At 39.7% G+C, this 20,628-nt stretch overlaps 1 protein-coding gene and 1 long non-coding RNA gene across 4 annotated transcripts in view; one reads left to right on the top strand and one right to left on the bottom strand.

Moving 5' to 3' along the window:
• Positions 1-2,188, top strand: part of NABP1 (nucleic acid binding protein 1) — a 116,638-nt gene extending 114,450 nt beyond the window's left edge. For all 3 annotated transcript variants that reach the window (XM_086348527.1, XM_086348518.1, XM_086348509.1), the window contains one exon: positions 838-2,188. In XM_086348527.1, coding sequence (XP_086204653.1) covers positions 838-1,007 — 170 coding nt within the window. In that variant the 3' untranslated portion in view covers positions 1,008-2,188. The remainder of the gene's footprint in view (positions 1-837) is intronic.
• LOC147378115 (uncharacterized) lies at positions 1,836-19,175 on the bottom strand. The gene is made up of 2 exons (XR_015144717.1): positions 17,958-19,175; positions 1,836-14,408 (listed from the first exon to the last, which is right to left on the bottom strand). It is a non-coding gene; the product is annotated as an uncharacterized LOC147378115 (long non-coding RNA).
• Between the last annotated feature and the right edge of the window lie 1,453 nt (positions 19,176-20,628).

Below are 20,628 nucleotides of genomic sequence, written 5' to 3'. Positions count from 1 at the left end.
TCATATGCTAATAGCTGGCCTTTACCCCTCAAAAACCCTCAAAGGTCAATGGCTCTTATATCCTTGTTAAAGGTCTTTTGAAGCCTTTATTCTTAAAGACTTAGGGAAAAGTCTGTTGTGATTGGAATTCATTAGGGTGGCTGAGGGCTTCTCTGGCTGCTTAGACTGTAGAGAATCCACCTGCAATGCAGGAGACCTGGGTTCAATCCCTGGGTTGGGAAGATCCCCCTGGAGAAAGGGCATAGCAACCTATTCCACTATTCCTGCCTAGAGAATCCCCATGGACAGAGGAGCCTGGTGGACTGAGGTCTGTAGGGATGCAGAGTTGGACACAGCTGAGCACACAGCACAGTGTGGCTGGAATTTACTTGACCTGTTGGCTACATGTTTTGGCACAGCTCTGATGATTGTTATGTTGTGGGAAACTTTGCTGTTTTTTCCTTTAAAAAGTTAGAATTATATAAATATCTCTTAAAATATTACTAACCTTATTTGAACCAAATGCCAATACTTATATACTATTTTTCTTTTACTTTTTCCCTCAATACAGGTAGTACATTATCTATGCTTTTTTCCTACTTTGTTACTATCTCATTCAGTTCCCCAAGTTGTTCTTTTCCCCTACTCCTTATTGATACAAGCATCAGTTAATACATTTGAAGTAAATACACATTTGGAAAAACGTAGAACTCACACTGATTTTTTTTCCAGTAGTTTACAAGTAAAGGTGTTTGTTTTCCATAATATTCTTATAAGCATTAATAGCATGTGTTGGAACTTCAAATAGATGTAATTCTGTCTGAAAATGGTGATTTTTTTTTTTATATTCTTTCTTAGGAAATGGGGTTCAGACTGGCGCAGAAGCGAGGGGATGCCAATTTTCATATGCTGGTAGAAGCAATGGCCGGGGACCTATAAATCCACAGCTACCAGGAACAGCTAATAATCAAACAGTCATGACCACAATAAGTAATGGCAGGGACCCTCGGAGAGCCTTTAAAAGATGACCTATGCCAAATACTCACATGTAGTTTTTAAACTACATGCCCTACTTGAACACTTATTGCACTTTTATTTATTGTTAACTGTGAAAACTGTCCTTTATCTGTTTCTTTTTATGTTTTTGGTTTGTTAACAAGAGTGGTTTGTTTTTTATAGAAGAACTATTAAGCTGCTCGAGTCTCCTATTGAAGAATGGGAACACTCTGAAGAATAGGGGCATTTATTTTTAGAGCAAAAAGATCTTTGGATATCCTCTAAAAAAACCTGCACCCATTTCATGGGTGAGTTACTTACGCCATCAGCATTTTAGCCTCTATGAGTCTGTCTTCTATATAAATTTTGTAATATTTAAAATAAGGCTTAGTGGGAGATGTTCTTTTGTCTTAAATACAGATATTGCCAACTGAAGCAATAACCACCAAAAAAACAAAAATCTGGTCAATGTTAACAGCAATTTTTGAGTGTGACTCCAGGGAATGATTGACTTCTTGAGTGACTGCCATTAAGATTTTCCAAGGACTGAATCATCCTAAACTCGTATTTTATTACCAAAAAGCATATTCTTTATCAGAATTACGGAACAGAATGTGATCTGCATTATGAAAAATTTTTAGGAATCTAAATTTATTTTAGGGTAGTCCTACTAATATTTATCAGCTTTGTGCATTACACTGAATGGAAATTTAAACCTGAGGCCTTGAATGTTTATTTTTTGAAACTACCGTGTCAAATATTGAAATTTAATTTGAGGGAGTTATAAAGTGATAGTAAACATTGATCTAACTTTTACAAATTATGGTAGATAAATATTATAGTGAAGGCAATTCAAATTGAATTTATGTAGAAATATTCAGTCTTATATAGGGTCCTGGGTACTTGCAGAAAATCGGCCTGGAGTGAAAATCCTAGGTACTTACTTATTTGAAGGGAGTGTGTGTGTGTGTTTATTGTCAAAATTTCTGAACACAATTCACAAAGCCTTATAAGCAGAAGTTAAGAAATGGCTCTCTCAAAGAAGCAAATACAGCTTTATTTAGAAATATAAAGGTTAAATTTACTCATATGATGTTAAATGGTGTCCAGTTCCACTTTTCACTGTAGGGTGGATAACTGGAAAATTTTTCCTTTGTCAGAATTAAACTCTTCTTCAAAATTATCTCTTGAATAAAATTTGCATTAATGTTAACAGACCTACCTTATTTTTGCTCTTTTCATGATTTACAGTGGAGAGCCAGTACTTTTTTTTTTAACTGTAACTGAAGTCATGACTTCAGCCTGTGTGTGACTCCTTAGCTCTGTATTTATTACTTTGTCTTTTTTCTCTCACCTCAAATAGCAAAATAGTTTAATTAGGCTTTGTTTCCTGAAAGTGCCATGGCGTTTGAATATAAAAATCTGTGCCAGATATTTATTTGCTTTAATCCAGTTTCTAACAGCGTGCCACATATCAGGCACTGTGTCGGTAGTGTTAAGGGGTAAATGAAGTAATGAATAAGCTCAAGAAGTTTCTTTATGGTACTTAACTGACTGGGGATTATATGTTATAGAAATGTTTTCACATACTGATTATTATAGTTCATTTGGTTTTGTGGCTAGTATTTTTTCAAGATGTTCACAAAATTACAGATGTTTGAAGTAAAAAAAAAATTGCAAATTAGTTTTTTTTTTTTTAAATCTTTAAGGGTAGGAGCCCCTAAGACTGAGTTATTTGTGGGAGATTAGTATTAAAGGTGATTTTGAATGAAAGAATTTTAGAGTTTAAAAAAAAATAATCAGGTAATGGCTTGCTGAGATGCTAATCCTGGCCTGATTCTCTTCACCTGTGGTATTGGACAAGCTGTTCACTTAAAACCTCTGTAAGCCTTAGGTTCCATTACTGTAAAAATAAGTAAGTGATATTACCCCTTTAGAGTTATTTAAGATTTTTCCAAGTGAATGATTAGAATGATTTCTAGCTCCTAATAAGCAGTCAAATGTTTGTTGTCTAATCATACCTCAAGAATAGAAAAAAATGCAGGAGTTAGGTGTGGAGTATTGTTACCTTTAATGTGTTGAGATTAAGTAGAGAAAGACCTTACATTTTACTTTTGTGATTGATGTTTGCCTCAATAATTTAACCTTGCTGTTCTGTGGGGTTTTTTTTAAAATCATTTATTAACAAATTTCTTTTTTCTTAAGGGAAGCCTCCAAAACCAAAGCAAAGTGAGTTACAATTCATATTGAATATTTGCCTTCTCAGCCTGCTTGGACAGTACTCATCAAGAAGTTAAGAGGAAGAAAGATTCCCACCTTCCCCCTTCCTGGTGCTTTCAGCTAACAACTTCATAAGTTTAAACATCTACTGAAAACAAAGGCCATTTGGTATAGAAATACACACTACTGGGTTTGGGTCCCACTTTATCTTTCTAAGTCAGTTCTGAAGTGGATTGAAGTGAATTGAAGTCTCATTAGGCAGATGGCCCCTTCTCTCTGGGCAGGTTCTTTGGGGGGTTACTACAATACAGACTTGGAAACATGAAACCCATAAAGCAAGGTGATGTTACATATTAGTGAAGCCTGCAGTATGCTTTCCCATGGACATTTATGCCAACTCATTTTTGCTTGGTTCCTGTAGTTTTAGTAATTGCATTTTAAATTTGAGGACAGTTTAACTTGAGGCTCCCCTAAATAATTGTATCACTGAGAACCGAGTATTTGTCACTTGTAGTTTTATTTTTTAACATTTTAAGAGAATGGTTAATTTGCTGGGTTGAGTAGTAATGCTGAGGGAATAATACTAAAAACAAATAGATACGAGGTTAGTAAAATCAGTGATCTATAAAGAACATGTAATCAGAAAGTGGTTAACCAGCCCTAGAAAGTTTTCTCAGAAGGTACAAATTTGAGAGTATTTTACATCAGTCTTAAGACATAGTAGCAATTCTTAGTTTATATGGATCTGACATAACAATTTAGTTACTGACATGCCTTCCTTTTTGTTATACCTTAATAATACCATTATCATAATGTACCATAATGATAGATTGCTCCAAGCAATTGTAGGCTGCCGTGACTCTTAATTAAAGAGATTTAATGTATTCACAAAGGTTCTAGAAACAACAAACAAAAAACCACATGAAAAGCAGTTTTAACATAAGACTGACACCAAAGTTCGTTTATTCCTCTAGACTTGTTTTTGGAGTAGACTTGTTCTCAGCTATGATGCTTTTTTTTTTTTAATCTACTTTTCCTTGTGTTAATTTGTTTTGTCCCCTATCCGATGGAAGTGAACATTTCTAGTAGAAGAGAGTCACAGTTGTTCTCTGGTACAGGATTAATGATGAGTAAAAGCAGATATACTTGGCCATAGTGACAATCTGAGTATTGAGGTTCCAGCCAATTATTAAATAGATGTTGGGGTAAACAACCCCACATTTCACAAAGTAGCCATAATGACTAACAGTTGAGATATGCTTTTGAGGAAATCTAATTGTGACCTTGGGAAAACAGCACTATCCCGAATGGTACGTTGTTAGGACCTGAGGGGGAGAAACTAGAAAAACTTTGCAGGTGTGTTCAAGTTTTTTCCAAATCTCTTCAGGTTTACTTCATTAGGGATCCACCAGAATTTGTTCCAGTGCTGTGACCACAGTACTCCAGGTTTCTGAGCTAAAAGTGTATAATGATGTTTCTTAAAGCACAAATCACAGATGAGAAAATCAAGTCCAGGCCATCTGACAAACCATTCATGTAGTATTTCCTCATTAAGAACATTAGGTCCAAAGATATTCATAAGAGCTGTTTACCAGTGAGATAATAAGTATGATGAAAAGAAAATCAGCATTTTAACAAGTTTTGACTAGTAGACATTCCATTTGTCTTTTTCAGGGCCTTGATAAGTAATACATGTCTTTAAAAATCAGATCTTTAACCATTTTACACCAAAATTTGAGTACATTTTTGTTTCATGCCAACAAAATTTATACTTCTGGACATAGAGAGTCCAGTTTCTTTGTCCACATACTGATACTGAATAAAACTCTCAAAGAATGGTTTATAAACCTATAGGATTTTCCCCAGGAACTTGTTAGGTGTATGGATTATTTCTGTGCTCCACCAGAAGAATGTGTAAGTGTAGGTTGGAGAGAGCTGCACTTGAAACAAAGTCTCTGAAGATTTTTGTCTCCTGCCCTTGATATTAACACAGAAATAACTTTATCTTGAAATAAATGTACACACGCACATACCAGTTTATTTTTGTGAGGTTGGAATGTATCAAGGTCTAGATTATAAAAAATAGTACTCAGACATATGCACCTCCAAAAGTCAGAATTGATGGGTAAAGCAGGGTAATTCCAAGCAGGATAAGAGTTTGAGTACAGCCTGTCAGCACTCTTGAGTTTTGAACTAGGTTCAAATAGAATATCTTAGGGTCAGGTTATCCATAGTGGAATTGCCTGGCTTCCTCTGGACCTATATTGATTAAAGTGAAAATATGCCTTTTCAAACACTAGTTTTCTGTTAAAAAAATAGATTTTATCTTTATTTCAGCAAGCCTGTTTGCAGCAGCGTCTGCCTTTCTCCTATCTCCCAAAGCATTCCTCAATTCCCTTTATTGTGTAGAGAGGCTGGCCAAATAGAAAAGTAGTGAAGTTGGAGGCCTATATAAACATTGCTGAGAATACCTCCAGAATCTACCCTCATTGACCTCGATCCTGTTCTTCACAGGGGCAGGTATCATAAATATGTTACATAAATGGGTAATAAGCAAGGCACAGCTTGACTGCCAGGTGGGGCTAGTCTTGATTCAAATAGTTATAACCCTAATAGGAAGCTGAGTAAGACCTCTGACCTAAGACTAAGAAAACTAGTAAAAATGGTCAGTTCAGTTCAGTCGCTCAGTCGTGTCCAACTCTGCAACCCCATGAATTGCAGCACGCCAGGCTTCCCTGTCCATCACCAACTCCTGGAGTTTACTCAAACTCATGTCCATTGAGTCAGTGATGCCATCCAGCCATCTCCTCCTCTGTCGCCCCCTTCTACCCCCAATCCCTCCCAGCATGAGTCTTTCCAATGAGTCAACTCTTCGCATGAGGTGGCCAAAGTACTGGAGTTTCAGCTTTAGCATCATTCCTTCCAAAGAACACCCAGGACTGATCTCCTTTAGAATGGATTGGTTGGATCTCCTTGCAGTCCAAGGGCCTCTCAAGAGTCTTCTCCAACACCATAGTTCAAAAGCATCAATTCTTCGGCGATCAGCTTTCTTCACAGTCCAACTTTCACATCTATACATGACCACTGGAAAAACCATAGCCTTGAATAGATGGACCTTTGTTGGCAAAGAAATATCTCTGCTTTTGAATATGCTATCTAGGTTGGTCATAACTTTTGTTCCAAGGAGTAAGCGTCTTTTAATTTCATGGCTGCAATCACCATCTGCAGTGATTTTGGAGCCCCCAAAATCCACTGTTTGCCCATCTATCTGCCATGAAGTGATGGGACCAGATGCCATGATCTTCGTTTTCTGAATGTTGAGCTTTAAGCCAACTTTTCATTCTCTTTCACTTTCATCAAGAGGCTCTTTCGTTCCTCTTCACTTTCTGCCATAAGGATGGTGTCATCTGCATATCTGAGGTTATTGATATTTCTCCCTGCAGTCTGATTCCAGCTTGTGCTTCTTCCAGCCCAGCGTTTCTTATGATGTACACTGCATGTAAGTTAAATAAGCAGGGTGACAATATACAGCCTTGACGACTCCTTTTCCTATTTGGAACTAGTCTGTTGTTCCGTGTCCAGTTCTAACTGTTGCTTCCTGACCTGCATACAAATTTCTCAAGAGGCAGGTCAGGTGGTCTGGTATGTCCATCTCTTTCAGAATTTTCCACAGTTTATTGTGATCCACACAGTCAAAGGCTTTGGCATAGTCAATAAAGCAGAAATAGATGTTTTTCTGGAACTCTGCTTTTTCTATGATCCAGCGGATGTTGGCAGTTTGATCTCTGGTTCCTCTGCCTTTTCTAAAACCAGCTTGAACATCTGGAAGTTCATGGTTCATGTATTGCTGAAGCCTGGCTTGGAGAATTTTGAGCATTACTTTACTAGCGTGTGAGATGAGTGCACTTGTGTGGTAATTTGAGCATTCTTTGGCATTGCCTTTCTTTGGGATTGGAATGAAAACTGACCTTTTCCAGTCCTGTGGACACTGCTGAGTTTTCCAGATTTGCTGGCATATTGAAGTGCAGCACTTTCACAGAATCATCATTCAGGAATTGAAATAGCTTAACTGGAATTCCATCACCTCCACTAGCTTTGTTTGTAGTGATGCTTTCTAAAGCCCACTTGACTTCACATTCCAGGATGTCTGGCTCTAGGTGAGTGATCACACCATCATGATTATCTTGGTCATGAAGATCTTTTTTGTACAGTTCTTCTGTGTATTCTTGCCACCTCTTAATATTTTCTGCTTCTGTTAGGTCCATACCATTTCTGTCCTTTATTGAGCCCATCTTTGCATGAAATGTTCCCTTGGTATCTCTAAGTTTCTAGAGATCTCGAGATCTCTAGTCTTTCCCATTCTGTTGCTTTCCTGTATTTCTTTTGCATTGATTGCTGAGGAAGGCTTTCTTATCTCTCCTTGCTATTCTTTGAAAGTCTGCATTCAGATGTTTATATCTTTCCTTTTCTCCTTTGCTTTTCGCTTCTCTTCTTTTCACAGCTATTTGTCAGGCCTCCCCAGATAGCCATTTTGCTTGTAGTCAGCATAATTAGTGCCCTCTACTGGATGGTTACGAAATCGTTTAGTAAATTAGGACTGGCTTGATGTGGGGGAAAATTGCCATTATTCCATCAGATGGGATTTTTTTGATGTTTAATCATGTGTGAAAAATCAATAAGGAGCTATATGTTTATAGTTGATGAACAAGCAACACTGACATTAAAAGTAGATTCCTTTCAGTTAAGCAGCTTTATTAAATAAACCCTGAACAGCTCCTTGAAGGGTCAGAAAATATGGGAATTGTTGCCAAGTTTTGTACTCTTGTTATATATTTCAATAATGCTGGTGGGAAGTGTAAATTGTTAAAAATACCTTTGGGTGGGCGGTGGTTTGGTAAAAACAGTTGGAAGTAGAACGCGAAACTGCTCTTACAAATTTTATTCCTTTACTAGTGGTGTTTTGTCAAATCCTGGCCAAGTGACTGCTGTTCTTGGAGTTATGTTAGCTTTGCAGAACATAACCTATTTTAATTGCCAGAGACAATGTGCTTTGGTGAAAAGAACATGATTTTGAGCTGAGGAGATCTTGGTTTGAGACCTAATTCTATTTATTGGCTCTATGGTCATGATCTTCATTTTAAAAAGAGGAATCGGGGGCTATCTGTATACTGGCAGAGTGATGAGAACTATGTGAGCCAATGTATGCAAAACATCTGTTCCATATCTAGAGCTCAACAAGTGTTATGTCTTTTTCCCCATGAGCAATGGAAATAAGAGGCAAATACTGGTCATTTCTCCATGCCAGTATTAAGAGACAACCTTTTCTATAAAATCTGGAATATTAAGCAGTTTATATAATTGAAATTAACTTCCTTTTTTTAAAAAAAGCTTTTAGAGTCTTCTGGATGCAGAAAAGTACTATGCTGAGATTTTACCATGACAGTTGTTGGATTGAGTCTTCATCACAAAATCTGTCCAATAGCTGAGTACCTTGCACTGTTTTTTTTTTTTCCATTCATCCTTTCCCAGAGGGTGAAGGTGTGACTATGAAAGTGCAGGGGAAGAAGAAGAATGTGTGGGCCAGGGTTTGTGTCAGGGAGAAAGTCAGTGGCCAAGGGGAAAACAGAGGGTACTGGAAGGGATTCTGTATTTCCAGTGACACCCTCAGTGTTGCTGTGTACCCAGAGTTTGCCAGTTTGCTTCTGATAAAGCATTAGGTAACTTTCCCCAAGATTCTATTACGAAAAATTTCAAACGTGTTGAAAGAATTGTAGACATGTGTACTCGCCAGTGAGATATTGCCATTACTATCTGACTCTGCTTGTTTTTATTCCATCCGTCTATTCATCCTGTTGTATTCATTAGTCTTTTTAATACATTTCAACTAAACTGCAGACATCAGTGAACTGAATATTTCACTATTTGGCATACTTGTTCATTAATGGAGTTCAAGTGGGTTTTTAGTGTAAAATTTACAAAGAAATGCACAAAACTCAGGTGTACATTTGTGAGCTTTAATGAATGCCTATGCCACCTGTGTAACCCCAACCCCTGTGGAGATACGGAACATTGTCATCATTCCAGGATGTTCTCTCATGTAGCTTCCCAAGTGAATTCCTCATCCCCACAGACCAGTGGCAGTCACTTTTCTGATATTTTAAAAACCACTCAGCTTAAAGCTAACAGTTTCCCATGTACCAAGGTCAGCTCTAGATTGCCTCACTGAGTTACATAATTCCAGTTTCCACCATGCCAGAATACAACCAAGCCCAGCACCCTCACACACCTCACAAGTGTAATTCCATGACTTTGGTATTTTTAAGTCTCTCTCCTTGTTTCAGTTTAGCTCTGGCCTTACTAACATCTATTTTTTCCCCCTCAAGATTTACATCTGACACCCTAGACTCCTGGGGCAGAAACTGCTGGAATGAAGACCAGCTGAGCAATAGGAGTTGCAGTCCTACGAATGTGACTGGAACTAGTTGGTTACCTGGAACACACCACTGCCAAGAGCAGCTCTGAGTCAGGGATTAGAGGGGGAGCCTCTGGCAGGATATGATATGAAGTCCTCTGGGATGGAGTGCCAGGACAAGAAGATACACACGAACTTCAGTGTGTGCAGGTCAAATGCTCAGCTGTTTAGCAGGTCTTGAGTCTAAAACTGATTTCTTAAGGCATGAGCTGACCAGAAGTGTCTTCTACTTCTTATGGTTTTGCCTTTTCTACCCATCAGTTGGCTTCAAAGCTGGCATACTCAAAGAGTGTGAAACTTCCTTGCCAAGCAGAGGCCCGCCACTCTCAATCTATAGGGAAGTATCCCCAGATGAAACACACTGAATAAAACACTATTGTGTGTTCTTTCCCAATTTATGTACACATGTATACACACATATTAATCACTGTCAACAAAGTTGTTTCTGCATTAAGCCCACATTTCTCAGTCTTAGGTACTTGCCTTTTTTTTATTACTTGGTCTCTCCACTTCTTTAATGGGTACCCATAATTTATTGTGGAGAAGGCAATGGCACCCCACTCCAGTACTCTTGCCTGGAAAATTTCATGGACGGAGGAGCCTGGTGGGCTGCAGTCCATGAAGTCGCTAAGAGTCGGACACGACTGAGCGACTTCACTTTCACTTTTTACTTTCATGCATTGGAGAAGGAAATGGCAACCCACTCCAGTGTTCTTGCCTAGAGAATCACAGGGACAGGGGAGCCTGGTGGGCTGCCGTCTATGGGGTCGCACAGAGTCGGACATGAATGAAGCGACTTAGCAGCAGCAGCAGCATAATTTATTGAGCCCTTGATATGGTCCAGCACTGTACTTATGACTTCCCTACATTATCTCATTGATCCTATTAAATGACCCTGTGAAGAAGGTTTTCTTATCCTCACAGATTAACGATAAAAATGACTAAGATTTAGGAGGGTTGAGCAATTTGCCTGAGATCACACAATCAGGAATTTATACTTTCAACTGCCCCAGTAATATGGAAACTGGGAGTCTCCTGCTGACTCACTGGGCGGTGTGGACAGGAGTTAGGGTTTGAGTTAGTTTTAAAAGGGAGTGTAAATTCAGCTATAGATAGAGACAGAGATGGAGAACAAGAATACAGAATTTGACTAAGTCATATTTTCACTTGGAATTAGTCATACTTTAAATGTCAACTGAATACACACCCAATTAAAGAAATTTAGTTTACACCAAAGGTGGTATCTTGATAGGGAAATGAATAATTAGATCCCCTCCTCTCAACACAAATATAGAACAACATGCGTGAATTCCCTCATTATTTGGAAATGGAGAAAAGTTATTGCAACAAGGGCTCAAAATCCAGAAACATGGCTTAAAAAACAAAAAACAACAACAAAAAAAAACCATGAAGACAAATTGGAAATAATGTTTGTAATTTATATCACTGATAAAGGGCTAAAAGTCCTAATATATAAAAAGCTTGTAAAAGTAGAGAAGATCAATTTCTATGAAAGAAATGGACAAGAAATATAGGCAGTTCACAAAAAAATTCAAATGGTTCTTAAGCATATGAGGAGAATGCTCAATCTCATTCATATTGGGAGATGTAAATTAAATTGCCACTGAGATCCATCACTAGCTTTTAGATCAACAAAAATATAAGAGTTTGAAAATATACTCTATTGGTGACACTGAGAAACAGGCACTTGCTAGTAGGAGGGAATACAAATGGTCTAATCCCTAGGGTTAGGGGTAGGGAGAATTGGAAGTTTTACATTGGAATTTGCCCTGTGACCCAACATCCTAGTCCCTGGGGATCTATCCTTGTGGTGGATTGTAAATGACTTCTAGAATACCTCTGCCTGTACGCATATCTTTGGGTGGTCACCCTCTTCCCCAAACAGTGGGTTTGTCTGAGTACCCTGGGACGGTAGCAAAGTTAATGCAAGCAGAAAATTGAGAAGTACTTGTGCACTGGGGCTTGCTTTCTCTTGATGTGCGTGGAACCCTGAGATTGGCACAAGAACGCATAAATGAGTGCTAGCTAGCCTCCTGGGTGGTGAGAGGCCACTCATGGCGTATTCGTTGACAGCCAACCAACCTGCTGACACATGAATGATTCTACCTTGGATTATCCAGTTCCAACTGAGATGACAGCTGACTTGAGTCACATGAGTGAGAACATGTGACTGAAGTCAGCTGTCAGTCACGTGTTGAACTCTGCCAAAATCGCTGACCTACAGAATGCTGAGCTAATATATGAGGTGGTTGCTGTACACCACCAAGTTTTGAGGTAATGTGCTATAGATAGCAAAAGCTAACTGATACTATTCTAAAGATACTCTGACAAATGAAAAGACATGTTCACTGAAGCATTGCCTGTAATAGAAAAAGACTGGGGACAATTCAGATGTCCACCAGTTCAAGGATGGTTGAATACAGTACAGTGCGTTCACTCAGGGAATACTAAGCAACTGTAATAGAAGTGTCTCTATGAAGTGACTTTTAGGATATGTTTTTGAGTGGGAAAAAAAGCAAAGTGCAAAATAGTCCATATATGTGCTACTTTTTAAAGGAAGGGGAATGTGAATATTTTTGCTTTTATTTTTTTAAATGGAAGAACTGACAATAAAAAATTACTTCTTGAAGAAAAAGGAAGGGGACACAAATGAGACTTCACTAATATATTTTGTTTTGTGACTATAATTTTAGAATTATGGAAATGTTTTATATGTAATATATACACAGACACATACACATGAAATCATGAGAATATTTGATCTCACAGCTGGGCACCTGTGAGACTCACTGGAGGTTGGCCAATATGCTGGAAGAACTCATCAGGAAGCCACCCATTCGGGTGCTGCTGAAACTCAATGGGAGGTGAGTGCCCCTGTGAAGCTCCTGAGCTTGGTTGCCCTCTACCACAGACAAGCAGTGGAGAGCACAGTAGAAGCTGGAAGAGATGACCCTTCCTCTTCCAGTGTCTCTCTGATGTCCTCTAATGACAAAGCTTAACATCTTGCCAAAAGAGAAATATTTATAGAGTCTAGCTTTAGGATTACACCCTGGAACAAGGAAGGGTGGGTTTGGAGCTGCAAAGTGTTAAGTTGATAACTAGCACACATACTGCAGTATTTATAGATGATATAATAGGATATCTGCAATTCACTTCAAAATAGTCCTGTAGGTATAGATGAAACATTATTCACATGTTGATAATTATTGAAGTTAGGACAAGTATATAAGGGTGCCAGCTTGTGTTTCTTCCAGTCCAGCGTTTCTCATGATGTGCTCTGCATATAAGTTAAACAAACAGGGTGACAATATACAGCCTTGACGAACTCCTTTTCCTATTTGGAACTAGTCTGTTGTTCCATGTCCCATTCTAACTGTTGCTTCCTGACCTGCATACAAATTTCTCAAGAGGCAGGTCAGGTGGTCTGGTAGTCCCATCTCTTGAAGAATTTTCCACAGTTTATTGTGATCCACACAGTCAAAGGCTTTGGCATAGTCAATAAAGCAGAAATAGATGTTTTTCTGGAACTCTCTTGCTTTTTCCATGATCCAGCGGATGTTGGCAATTTGATCTCTGGTTCCTCTGCCTTTTCTAAAACCAGCTTGAACATCTGGAAGTTCACGGTTCGTGTATTGCTGAAGCCTGGCTTGGAGAATTTTGAGCATTACTTTACTAGCGTGTGAGATGAGTGCACTTGTGTGGTAGTTTGAGCATTCTTTGGCATTGTCTTTCTTTGGGATTGGAATGAAAACTGACCTTTTCCAGTCCTGTGGCCACTGCTGAGTTTTCCAAATTTGCTGGCATATTGAGTGCAGCACTTTCACAGCATCATCTTTCAGGATTTGGAATAGCTCAACTGGAATTCCATCACCTCCACTAGCTTTGTTCATAGTGATGCTTTCTAAAGCCCACTTGACTTCACATTCCAGGATGTCTGGCTCTAGGTGAGTGATCACACCATCGTGATTATCTTGGTCATGAAGATCTTTTTTGTACAGTTCTTCTGTGTATTCTTGCCATCTCTTCTTAATATTTTCTGCTTCTGTTAGGTCCATACCATTTCTGTCCTTTATCAAGCCCATCTTTGCATGAAATGTTCCCTTGGTATCTCTGATTTTCTTGAAGAGATCTCTAGTCTTTCCCATTCTGTTGTTTTCCTCTATTTCTTTGCATTGATCTCTGAGGAAGGCTTTCTTATCTCTTCTTGCTATTCTTTGGAACTCTGCATTCAGATGTTTATATCTTTCCTTTTCTCCTTTGTTTTTCACTTCTCTTCTTTTCACAGCTATTTGTAAGGCCTCCCCAGACAGCCATTTTGCTTTTTTGCATTTCTTTTCCATGGGGATGGTCTTGATCCCTGTCTGTTGTACAGTGTCACAAACCTCATTACATAATTCATCAGGCACTCTATCTATCAGATCTAGGCCCTTAAATCTATTTCTCACTTCCACTGTATAATCATAAGGGATTTGATTTAGGTCATACCTGAATGGTCTAGTGGTTTTCCCTACTTTCTTCAATTTAAGTCTGAATTTGGCAATAAGGAGTTCACGGTCTGAGCCACAGTCAGCTCCTGGTCTTGTTTTTGCTGAGTGTATAGAGCTTCTCCATCTTTGGCTGCAAAGAATATAATCAATCTGATTTCGGTATTGACCATCTGGTGATGTCCATGTGTAGAGTCTTCTCTTGTGTTGTTGGAAGAGGGTGTTATGACCACAAGCTGGAATCAAAATTGCCGGGAGAAATATCAATAACCTCAGATATGCAGATGACACCACCCTTATGGCAGAAAGTGAAGAGGAACTCAAAAGCCTTTTGATGAAAGTGAAAGTGGAGAGTGAAAAAGTTGGCTTAAAGCTCAACATTCAGAAAATGAAGATCATGGCATCCGGTCCCATTACTTCATGGGAAAAAGATGGGGAAACAGTGGAAACAGTGTCAGACTTTATTTTTTTGGGCACCAAAATCACTGCAGATGGTGACTGCAGCCATGAAATTAAAAGACACTTGCTCCTTGGAAGGAAAGTTATGACCAACCTAGATAGCATATTCAAAAGTAGAGACATTACTTTGCCAACAAAGATTTGTCTATTCAAGGCTATGGTTTTTCCTGTGGTCATGTATGGATGTGAGAGTTGGACTGTGAAGATGGCTGAGTGCTGAAGAATTGATGCTTTTGAACTGTGGTGTTGGAGAAGACTCTTGAGAGTCCCTTGGACTGCAAGGAGATCCAACCAGTCCATTGTGAAGGAGATCAGCCCTGGGATTTCTTTGGAAGGAATGATGGTAAAGCTGAAACTCCAATACTTTGGCCACCTCATGCGACAAGTTGACTCATTGGAAAAGACTCTGATCTTGGAGGGATTGGGGGCAGGTGGAGAAGGGGACGACAGAGGATGAGATGGCTGGATGGCATCACTGACTCAGTGGAGTGAGTCTCAGTGAACGGGAGTTAGTGATGGACAGGGAGGCCTGGCGTGCTGCGATTCATGGCGTCGCAAAGAGTCGGACATGACTGAGCGACTGATCTGATCTGATCTGGTCTATATAAGAGTTCATTTTACTTTTTATATCAACTTGGGCAAACTCCCAAGGATGGTAAGGGACAGGGAGGCCTGGCATGCTGCAGCCCATGGGCTCGTAAAGGGTCGGACAGGACTGAGCAACTGAACAACAATAATACATTTTATGCATGGTTTTCTGCTTTATATATACATATATATGAAAAAAATTTGTATAAAAAGTCTCTCTACTTTTTATATATGTTTTTTCATATATATGATATATATATATGATACATTTGTTTTCTCATGTATATCTCATGTATATGAGACAGACATATAAATGCAAATACATGTATGTGTGTATGTATAAATGTTCCCTACTCATTTTCATTATCAAAGACATTTAAAAAGGTGAATGTGAACGTATGATCTGTCCCTGGGAAATCTACACTTTATTTTGTAATCTAGCCATCTAGGACTGCTAGTGCTATTCAGAATTTGGGAGAAGCCAGCTATCAAGCTTATGCAGTCTGGTTGTTCCCTGACTGTGGAGACAGAACTGTCACTCTTGCTGATGACTACAGAGACAGGGCTTCCCCTTCTTTTGGAAAGTTTACGGTGGGGCTAGGAGGCCAAATTACAGGTACCAACATGTTCTTAGCATTGAAAGAGACCAAAATAATTGTTTGAAATGAGTTCATGTGTGTCAAGCACTTAATGCCTAGAGTGTTCTAAGTACTATGTGCGTGTTTGTGTTAATGATTTTCTCATTGATTTTCTCATGTTAATGATTTTCTCATCATCAGCCAACCTGAAATATGCCCTCTGCTGACAAGGTCCCTCCTTCCCTCCTGAGGTGGTGTCTTTGATTCCTTACAACCCAGGAATTCAGACTTTGAACTCTTGAAGGAGAGAGCTGACTGGTAGCCAAGAATGGTTTTGTTTTCCTCTGTTTCTTGCTTTTTGTTGGGAGAGGCAGCCAGCAGAACTGTTACCTCAGCAAATGGAGCAACAGTTGAGACTAGCACAGTGCTGGGGGCCAAAAGGTGATGATGGCCAAAGTGCTGGTCATGGCGAGGGCAGCAGCGACTGTGGCACAGAGCAGGGCCAGGGACCGAGGCAGGCTGCTGATGGGGCCCCAGAGGAGTGCAGCGCACACAGGGTCATTGTGGGTACCATGTAAGTTTCTCAGGGACTCAAGGAAGTAGATGAGACATCTGGCCACATGGCAAGGGTGGGATGAGGGTTGTAGATGCCAGGGCGTTTGATGACTAGTGGGACAAAGTTGATGAAAACTTGAGATTTTGGATGGAGATGTTTCATAGTCTGCCCCCTCAGTGGTGGCATTATGCCATGTGTTTGTGTGTATATATGGACATCTTTTTGCATGCAGCAGTGGCAATAGGAGATTTAGTTGCCCAGTAAAAAGGAGTCAAACTTCATATTTTGATTAAATAGGCAAATAAGTAAACCCTACTGGGTAATCAACCTGATATATGTTTTTTCCTCTACAGTGGGGTTGCATTTCATATACATACACATATACATTTAATTTATTGGAATTTATCTAAAAGTGCTTGGCTTAGCAAACCAACAGCCTCGACAACAGTAAAAGCAAGATAAAAGTGAGCTGAAGACAAAAGTATTCATTTTAATCGTGCATCCACCATGACACCAACAACTGCTGCTCCCCTGCGCTGTCTTAGCTCTTGTGTGATTCTCAGAGAGCAGCATCTTGCTGCTCTGTGGGATTCTAGCCCTTAAAGACATGGTTTTGTTTTTTGTTTGTTTTTTAATAGAACATGTACTCTAAATGCAAACCAGCTGCCTCATTCAGAACTCAATGAAGAATACCAACTTCTCACTTTTCTTACAAAATCAAACAATATTGAAAATTATGTTCTTCATGTCACTTACGTTAAATGGAATCATTTGGAAGTGATATATATTACCAAGTAGGGCAAGTATACACAACATTATGCATTTGAAATTAAGGGGTTAACAAATTTAGCTGCTACATGGTTTGATTTTACATGCTGAGTTTAGATCCTATCCCTGTATAAAACTTGGCTCCTCTCAATGATTTCTATTACATATATTGAATCACAACAAATGTCTCATTTGTAGGCGCTTTGCACAGAGGGTGTGTCAAAATTTAATGTTTATCATTTTATTTCATATAAAACAACAGTAGATCCTCAAGAGCAAGTGGGTTCAGCATTGGAAAGTGAAGAGGAAGTTTAAATGTAGCATCTAGGGAAGGAAGGGCCAAGGGATGCTAGAAAACATTTTCATATCTCAAAGAGACTAAACAGTCACGAGTAGAGATGTGGCAGAATTGCCACAAGGCCTTGAACTTGCCTATGTAAATTTCCAAACCCAAGTCTGATTTACCTTGTCATATGTGACAATGTGAATATTACAAACTTCTTATATGTGAGCCATTTGTGCGCACCCCCAGCCCTACATTTTAGCCATACTGTGTAATGGAGTGAAGCACCCATTCAGTTCAGTTCAGTCACTCAGTTGTGTCTGACTCTTTGCGACCCCATGGACTGCAGCACATCAGGTTTCCCTGTCCATCACCAACTCCCAGAGCCTAATCAAACTCATGTCCATTGAGTCGGTGATGTCATCCAACCATCTCATCCTCTTGTCGCCCCCTTCTCCTCCCACCTTCAATTTTTCCCAGCGCCCATTGATCCAAAGCAATCTTGTGGCTGTCTCTCTGTAGGACTGAAAGTGCTCTTGATTCTGCTTCTTACCTTCTCTGTCCTCTTTCTGGACTCTTCCTTGGAACTATCAGTTCTTCTGGGGTTTCAGCTTGCCTGGATTTCTTATTCATTGGAGGCAGAAGAGCCTCCTGGGAAGTAAGCTTAAGCTGGGGCTCAGGAGCATCGGCTCTGGACAAGCTGGTGAGACTGCCTGCCACTTGTGTTGTGAAGGGGAGAGCAAGGTGGTGGGAAAGGGTCAGAAACTTCCGGGGAGGAAAGAATCTGAGCACGTGGAATGTGACCTGGAAGAAAGTCTTAGTCATCGGGGTTAAGGTAGGAAGCTCTGAATACCAGTGCCATGATTGTTCTCAGAAGGTGTCCTTCAGTGCTGGCAGGTTCCTGGGGAAGGAGAGAGCTGAGGAGATAAGAGGAAGTGCTGCTGCACTAAATTGTTATCACCACCAGGCATTGCTGAGATTCCTCTAGTGAGGGGTCAAACAGATTCCTCTAGCCTGTCCTCAGGCCAAAGGACAGAGAAGTTTTTTATCCTCAGTAGTAATAAATTCAGGGGGCTGCCAACTGGTAGGGTGTTCGTTGATGGGCTCAGGGGTTAGAGGGGGAGCAGGTGCACACCCACAGAAGTGGTGGCCCCTGGGTTGGGGATGGGGTTTGCTGGAACTCTCAGGTGGGAGCTGGAGTGCCTGCATCAGCCCTCCAGTGTGGGTTAAACTCAATATTAACTCCTTGGGTTTTAAGTTTTTCTAGGACTTCAAATTATCTCTTTACATATAGCATGGAATTATATAGCTTTATAAAGAGGAGTTCCAAATGTATTAATGTGAAATAAGTTTATTATGCTCTAAACTTTAGCTGACTCACTGGGAAAAAAAAAAAAACAACAACCCTGATGTTGGGAAAGATTGGAGGCAAAAGGAGAAGGGAGTGGCGGAGGATAAGTTGGTTAGATAGCATCACCAACTCAGTGGACATGAATCTGGGAAAACTCCAGAAGATAGTGAAGGGCAGGGGAGCCTGGTGTGCTGCAGTCCATAGGGTCACAGAGTTGGACATGACTTAGTGATTGAACAACAACAAAAACTTGTCTTATCTGTGGATGATTCAAGCCTCTTATTATAGGGCACTAGTATGAGATTTTAACTTTCCTGTTGTATATTCTTTAGACTTTGGAATGTTAATACATAAAGCAACTAAGTTTTGAAAACAAAAAAAATACTTTGGAAGATTTTCAAGAATGGTTTGGGAAGAAAGTTTGTGTTCTCAGTTTGTTTTATGTGATTTTCATACAAACCACCTAAAAGCAAAATCAATATGCAAAAAAATCCTAGAGCAGGTACTCTCAGTTTCTCACTAATAAGTATGTTAGGTTGAGTCCCCTGTCCTGCTCATGTACTCTCTCTATATTCTGTTTTCAGATATGGAAATGCTTTTGGTATGCATTTCCAAATGTGGAAATGTCTTGCTATATAATAATTTCCATCTAGTACCCCTCCTACCTCTTACAATTATTCCCCATGCTTCCAGTAGAAGTTCTGTAAAGTTGCATGAACTTTATAGGAAGGAAGAAGAGAAGGTCAATGTACAAGAATGATTGGCTGCTTTTCCTGATCACAGAGGAGGGAGAGAAAAATTCATCAGCAGGCAACGCTCTATCCTCCGTTGTTTAATTCTTACTGCCATCTTCCCTCTTTCAGATTAGTGTCAGAGTTCACCCCAGTTCCAGAGGAGGCTGGCCTGACCATCAGCTGGGCTACGTGGAGGCCTGGTCCTCTTTCACAGCAAGGGACCTTGGGCCCAACTCTGAATTCAGCCACGCGAACACTGCCTGTGAAGCACTGGCAGGTCAGTCTGCTTCCACTGGCTTCTCTTTTCCTTTCTTCCACAGTCACACGCAGAGCCTTGATTCAAGCTTCTAGGAATTAATAAAGGAAGAGACAAACATTAGCCTTACCAAGATTCTAATTAACTTTGATGTGGATTTATGTGTAAAGTTGGATGAGTCACTGATTTTTAATAAATGAGAGAGAAAAATCTTAAAGATTAATGTAATAGCTAGGAACACAGGAGTGAGAACTTTGATGCTTGCTTAATTCTTTTCCCCAACCCACGTCATTTGGAGGAAAAAATATCAAAGAACTTTACAAAGGGTGGAAGCGGGGAGGAAAGGGGATTATGCAAATTAAAAGTTCACAGGACTAAATCATTACTCTTGTGAAAATGAGCTTCTCCTTCATGTGCTTTTCAGGAGTGTTTTAGGGCTGTATTTACCGAGGATATATTCCTGCGGATAATGAGAAATAGAGGCATGGTAAAAAGAAGAGGGGGGATTATAAGCTAATAGATCATCAAAAATTTCTGTGTGTTATGGAGTTCTAAGTATTGAGTTTCCCCCCTCATGCCAGCTAGTCCAGGCAGCTGTCAGAAACCTAGACCAGTATGGCTACGTTTCCAGCCATCCTTAGAGTGGTCTAGTCTCTTTGTGAGCTTCAGGGCCATTGCTGTCCTGCCCTATCTTTTGCTCTGATTTGAGGACTAGGGCAGAGTGAACATTTCTGACTGCTAACAGAAGCTTCTCATTCTTTGGTGCAAGAGATAAAACCAGTAGCTCTGTGGGTTTCCAAGCCACTCACTTTCCCATCTGATGGAATGTTCCAGTGTTGAATGTCATCAAGGTTAAATAATTTAGCCTAAAAGTCTCTGTGGC

Source organism: Bos grunniens, chromosome 2 (assembly GCF_055505025.1).
Source record: "Bos grunniens cultivar Pamir isolate PY7600 chromosome 2, Bosgru_T2T1.0, whole genome shotgun sequence".
Classification (NCBI taxonomy): Eukaryota; Metazoa; Chordata; class Mammalia; order Artiodactyla; family Bovidae; genus Bos; species Bos grunniens.
Note: the sequence above shows the minus strand (reverse complement) of the source record. Positions and strands in the feature narration are given on the sequence as shown.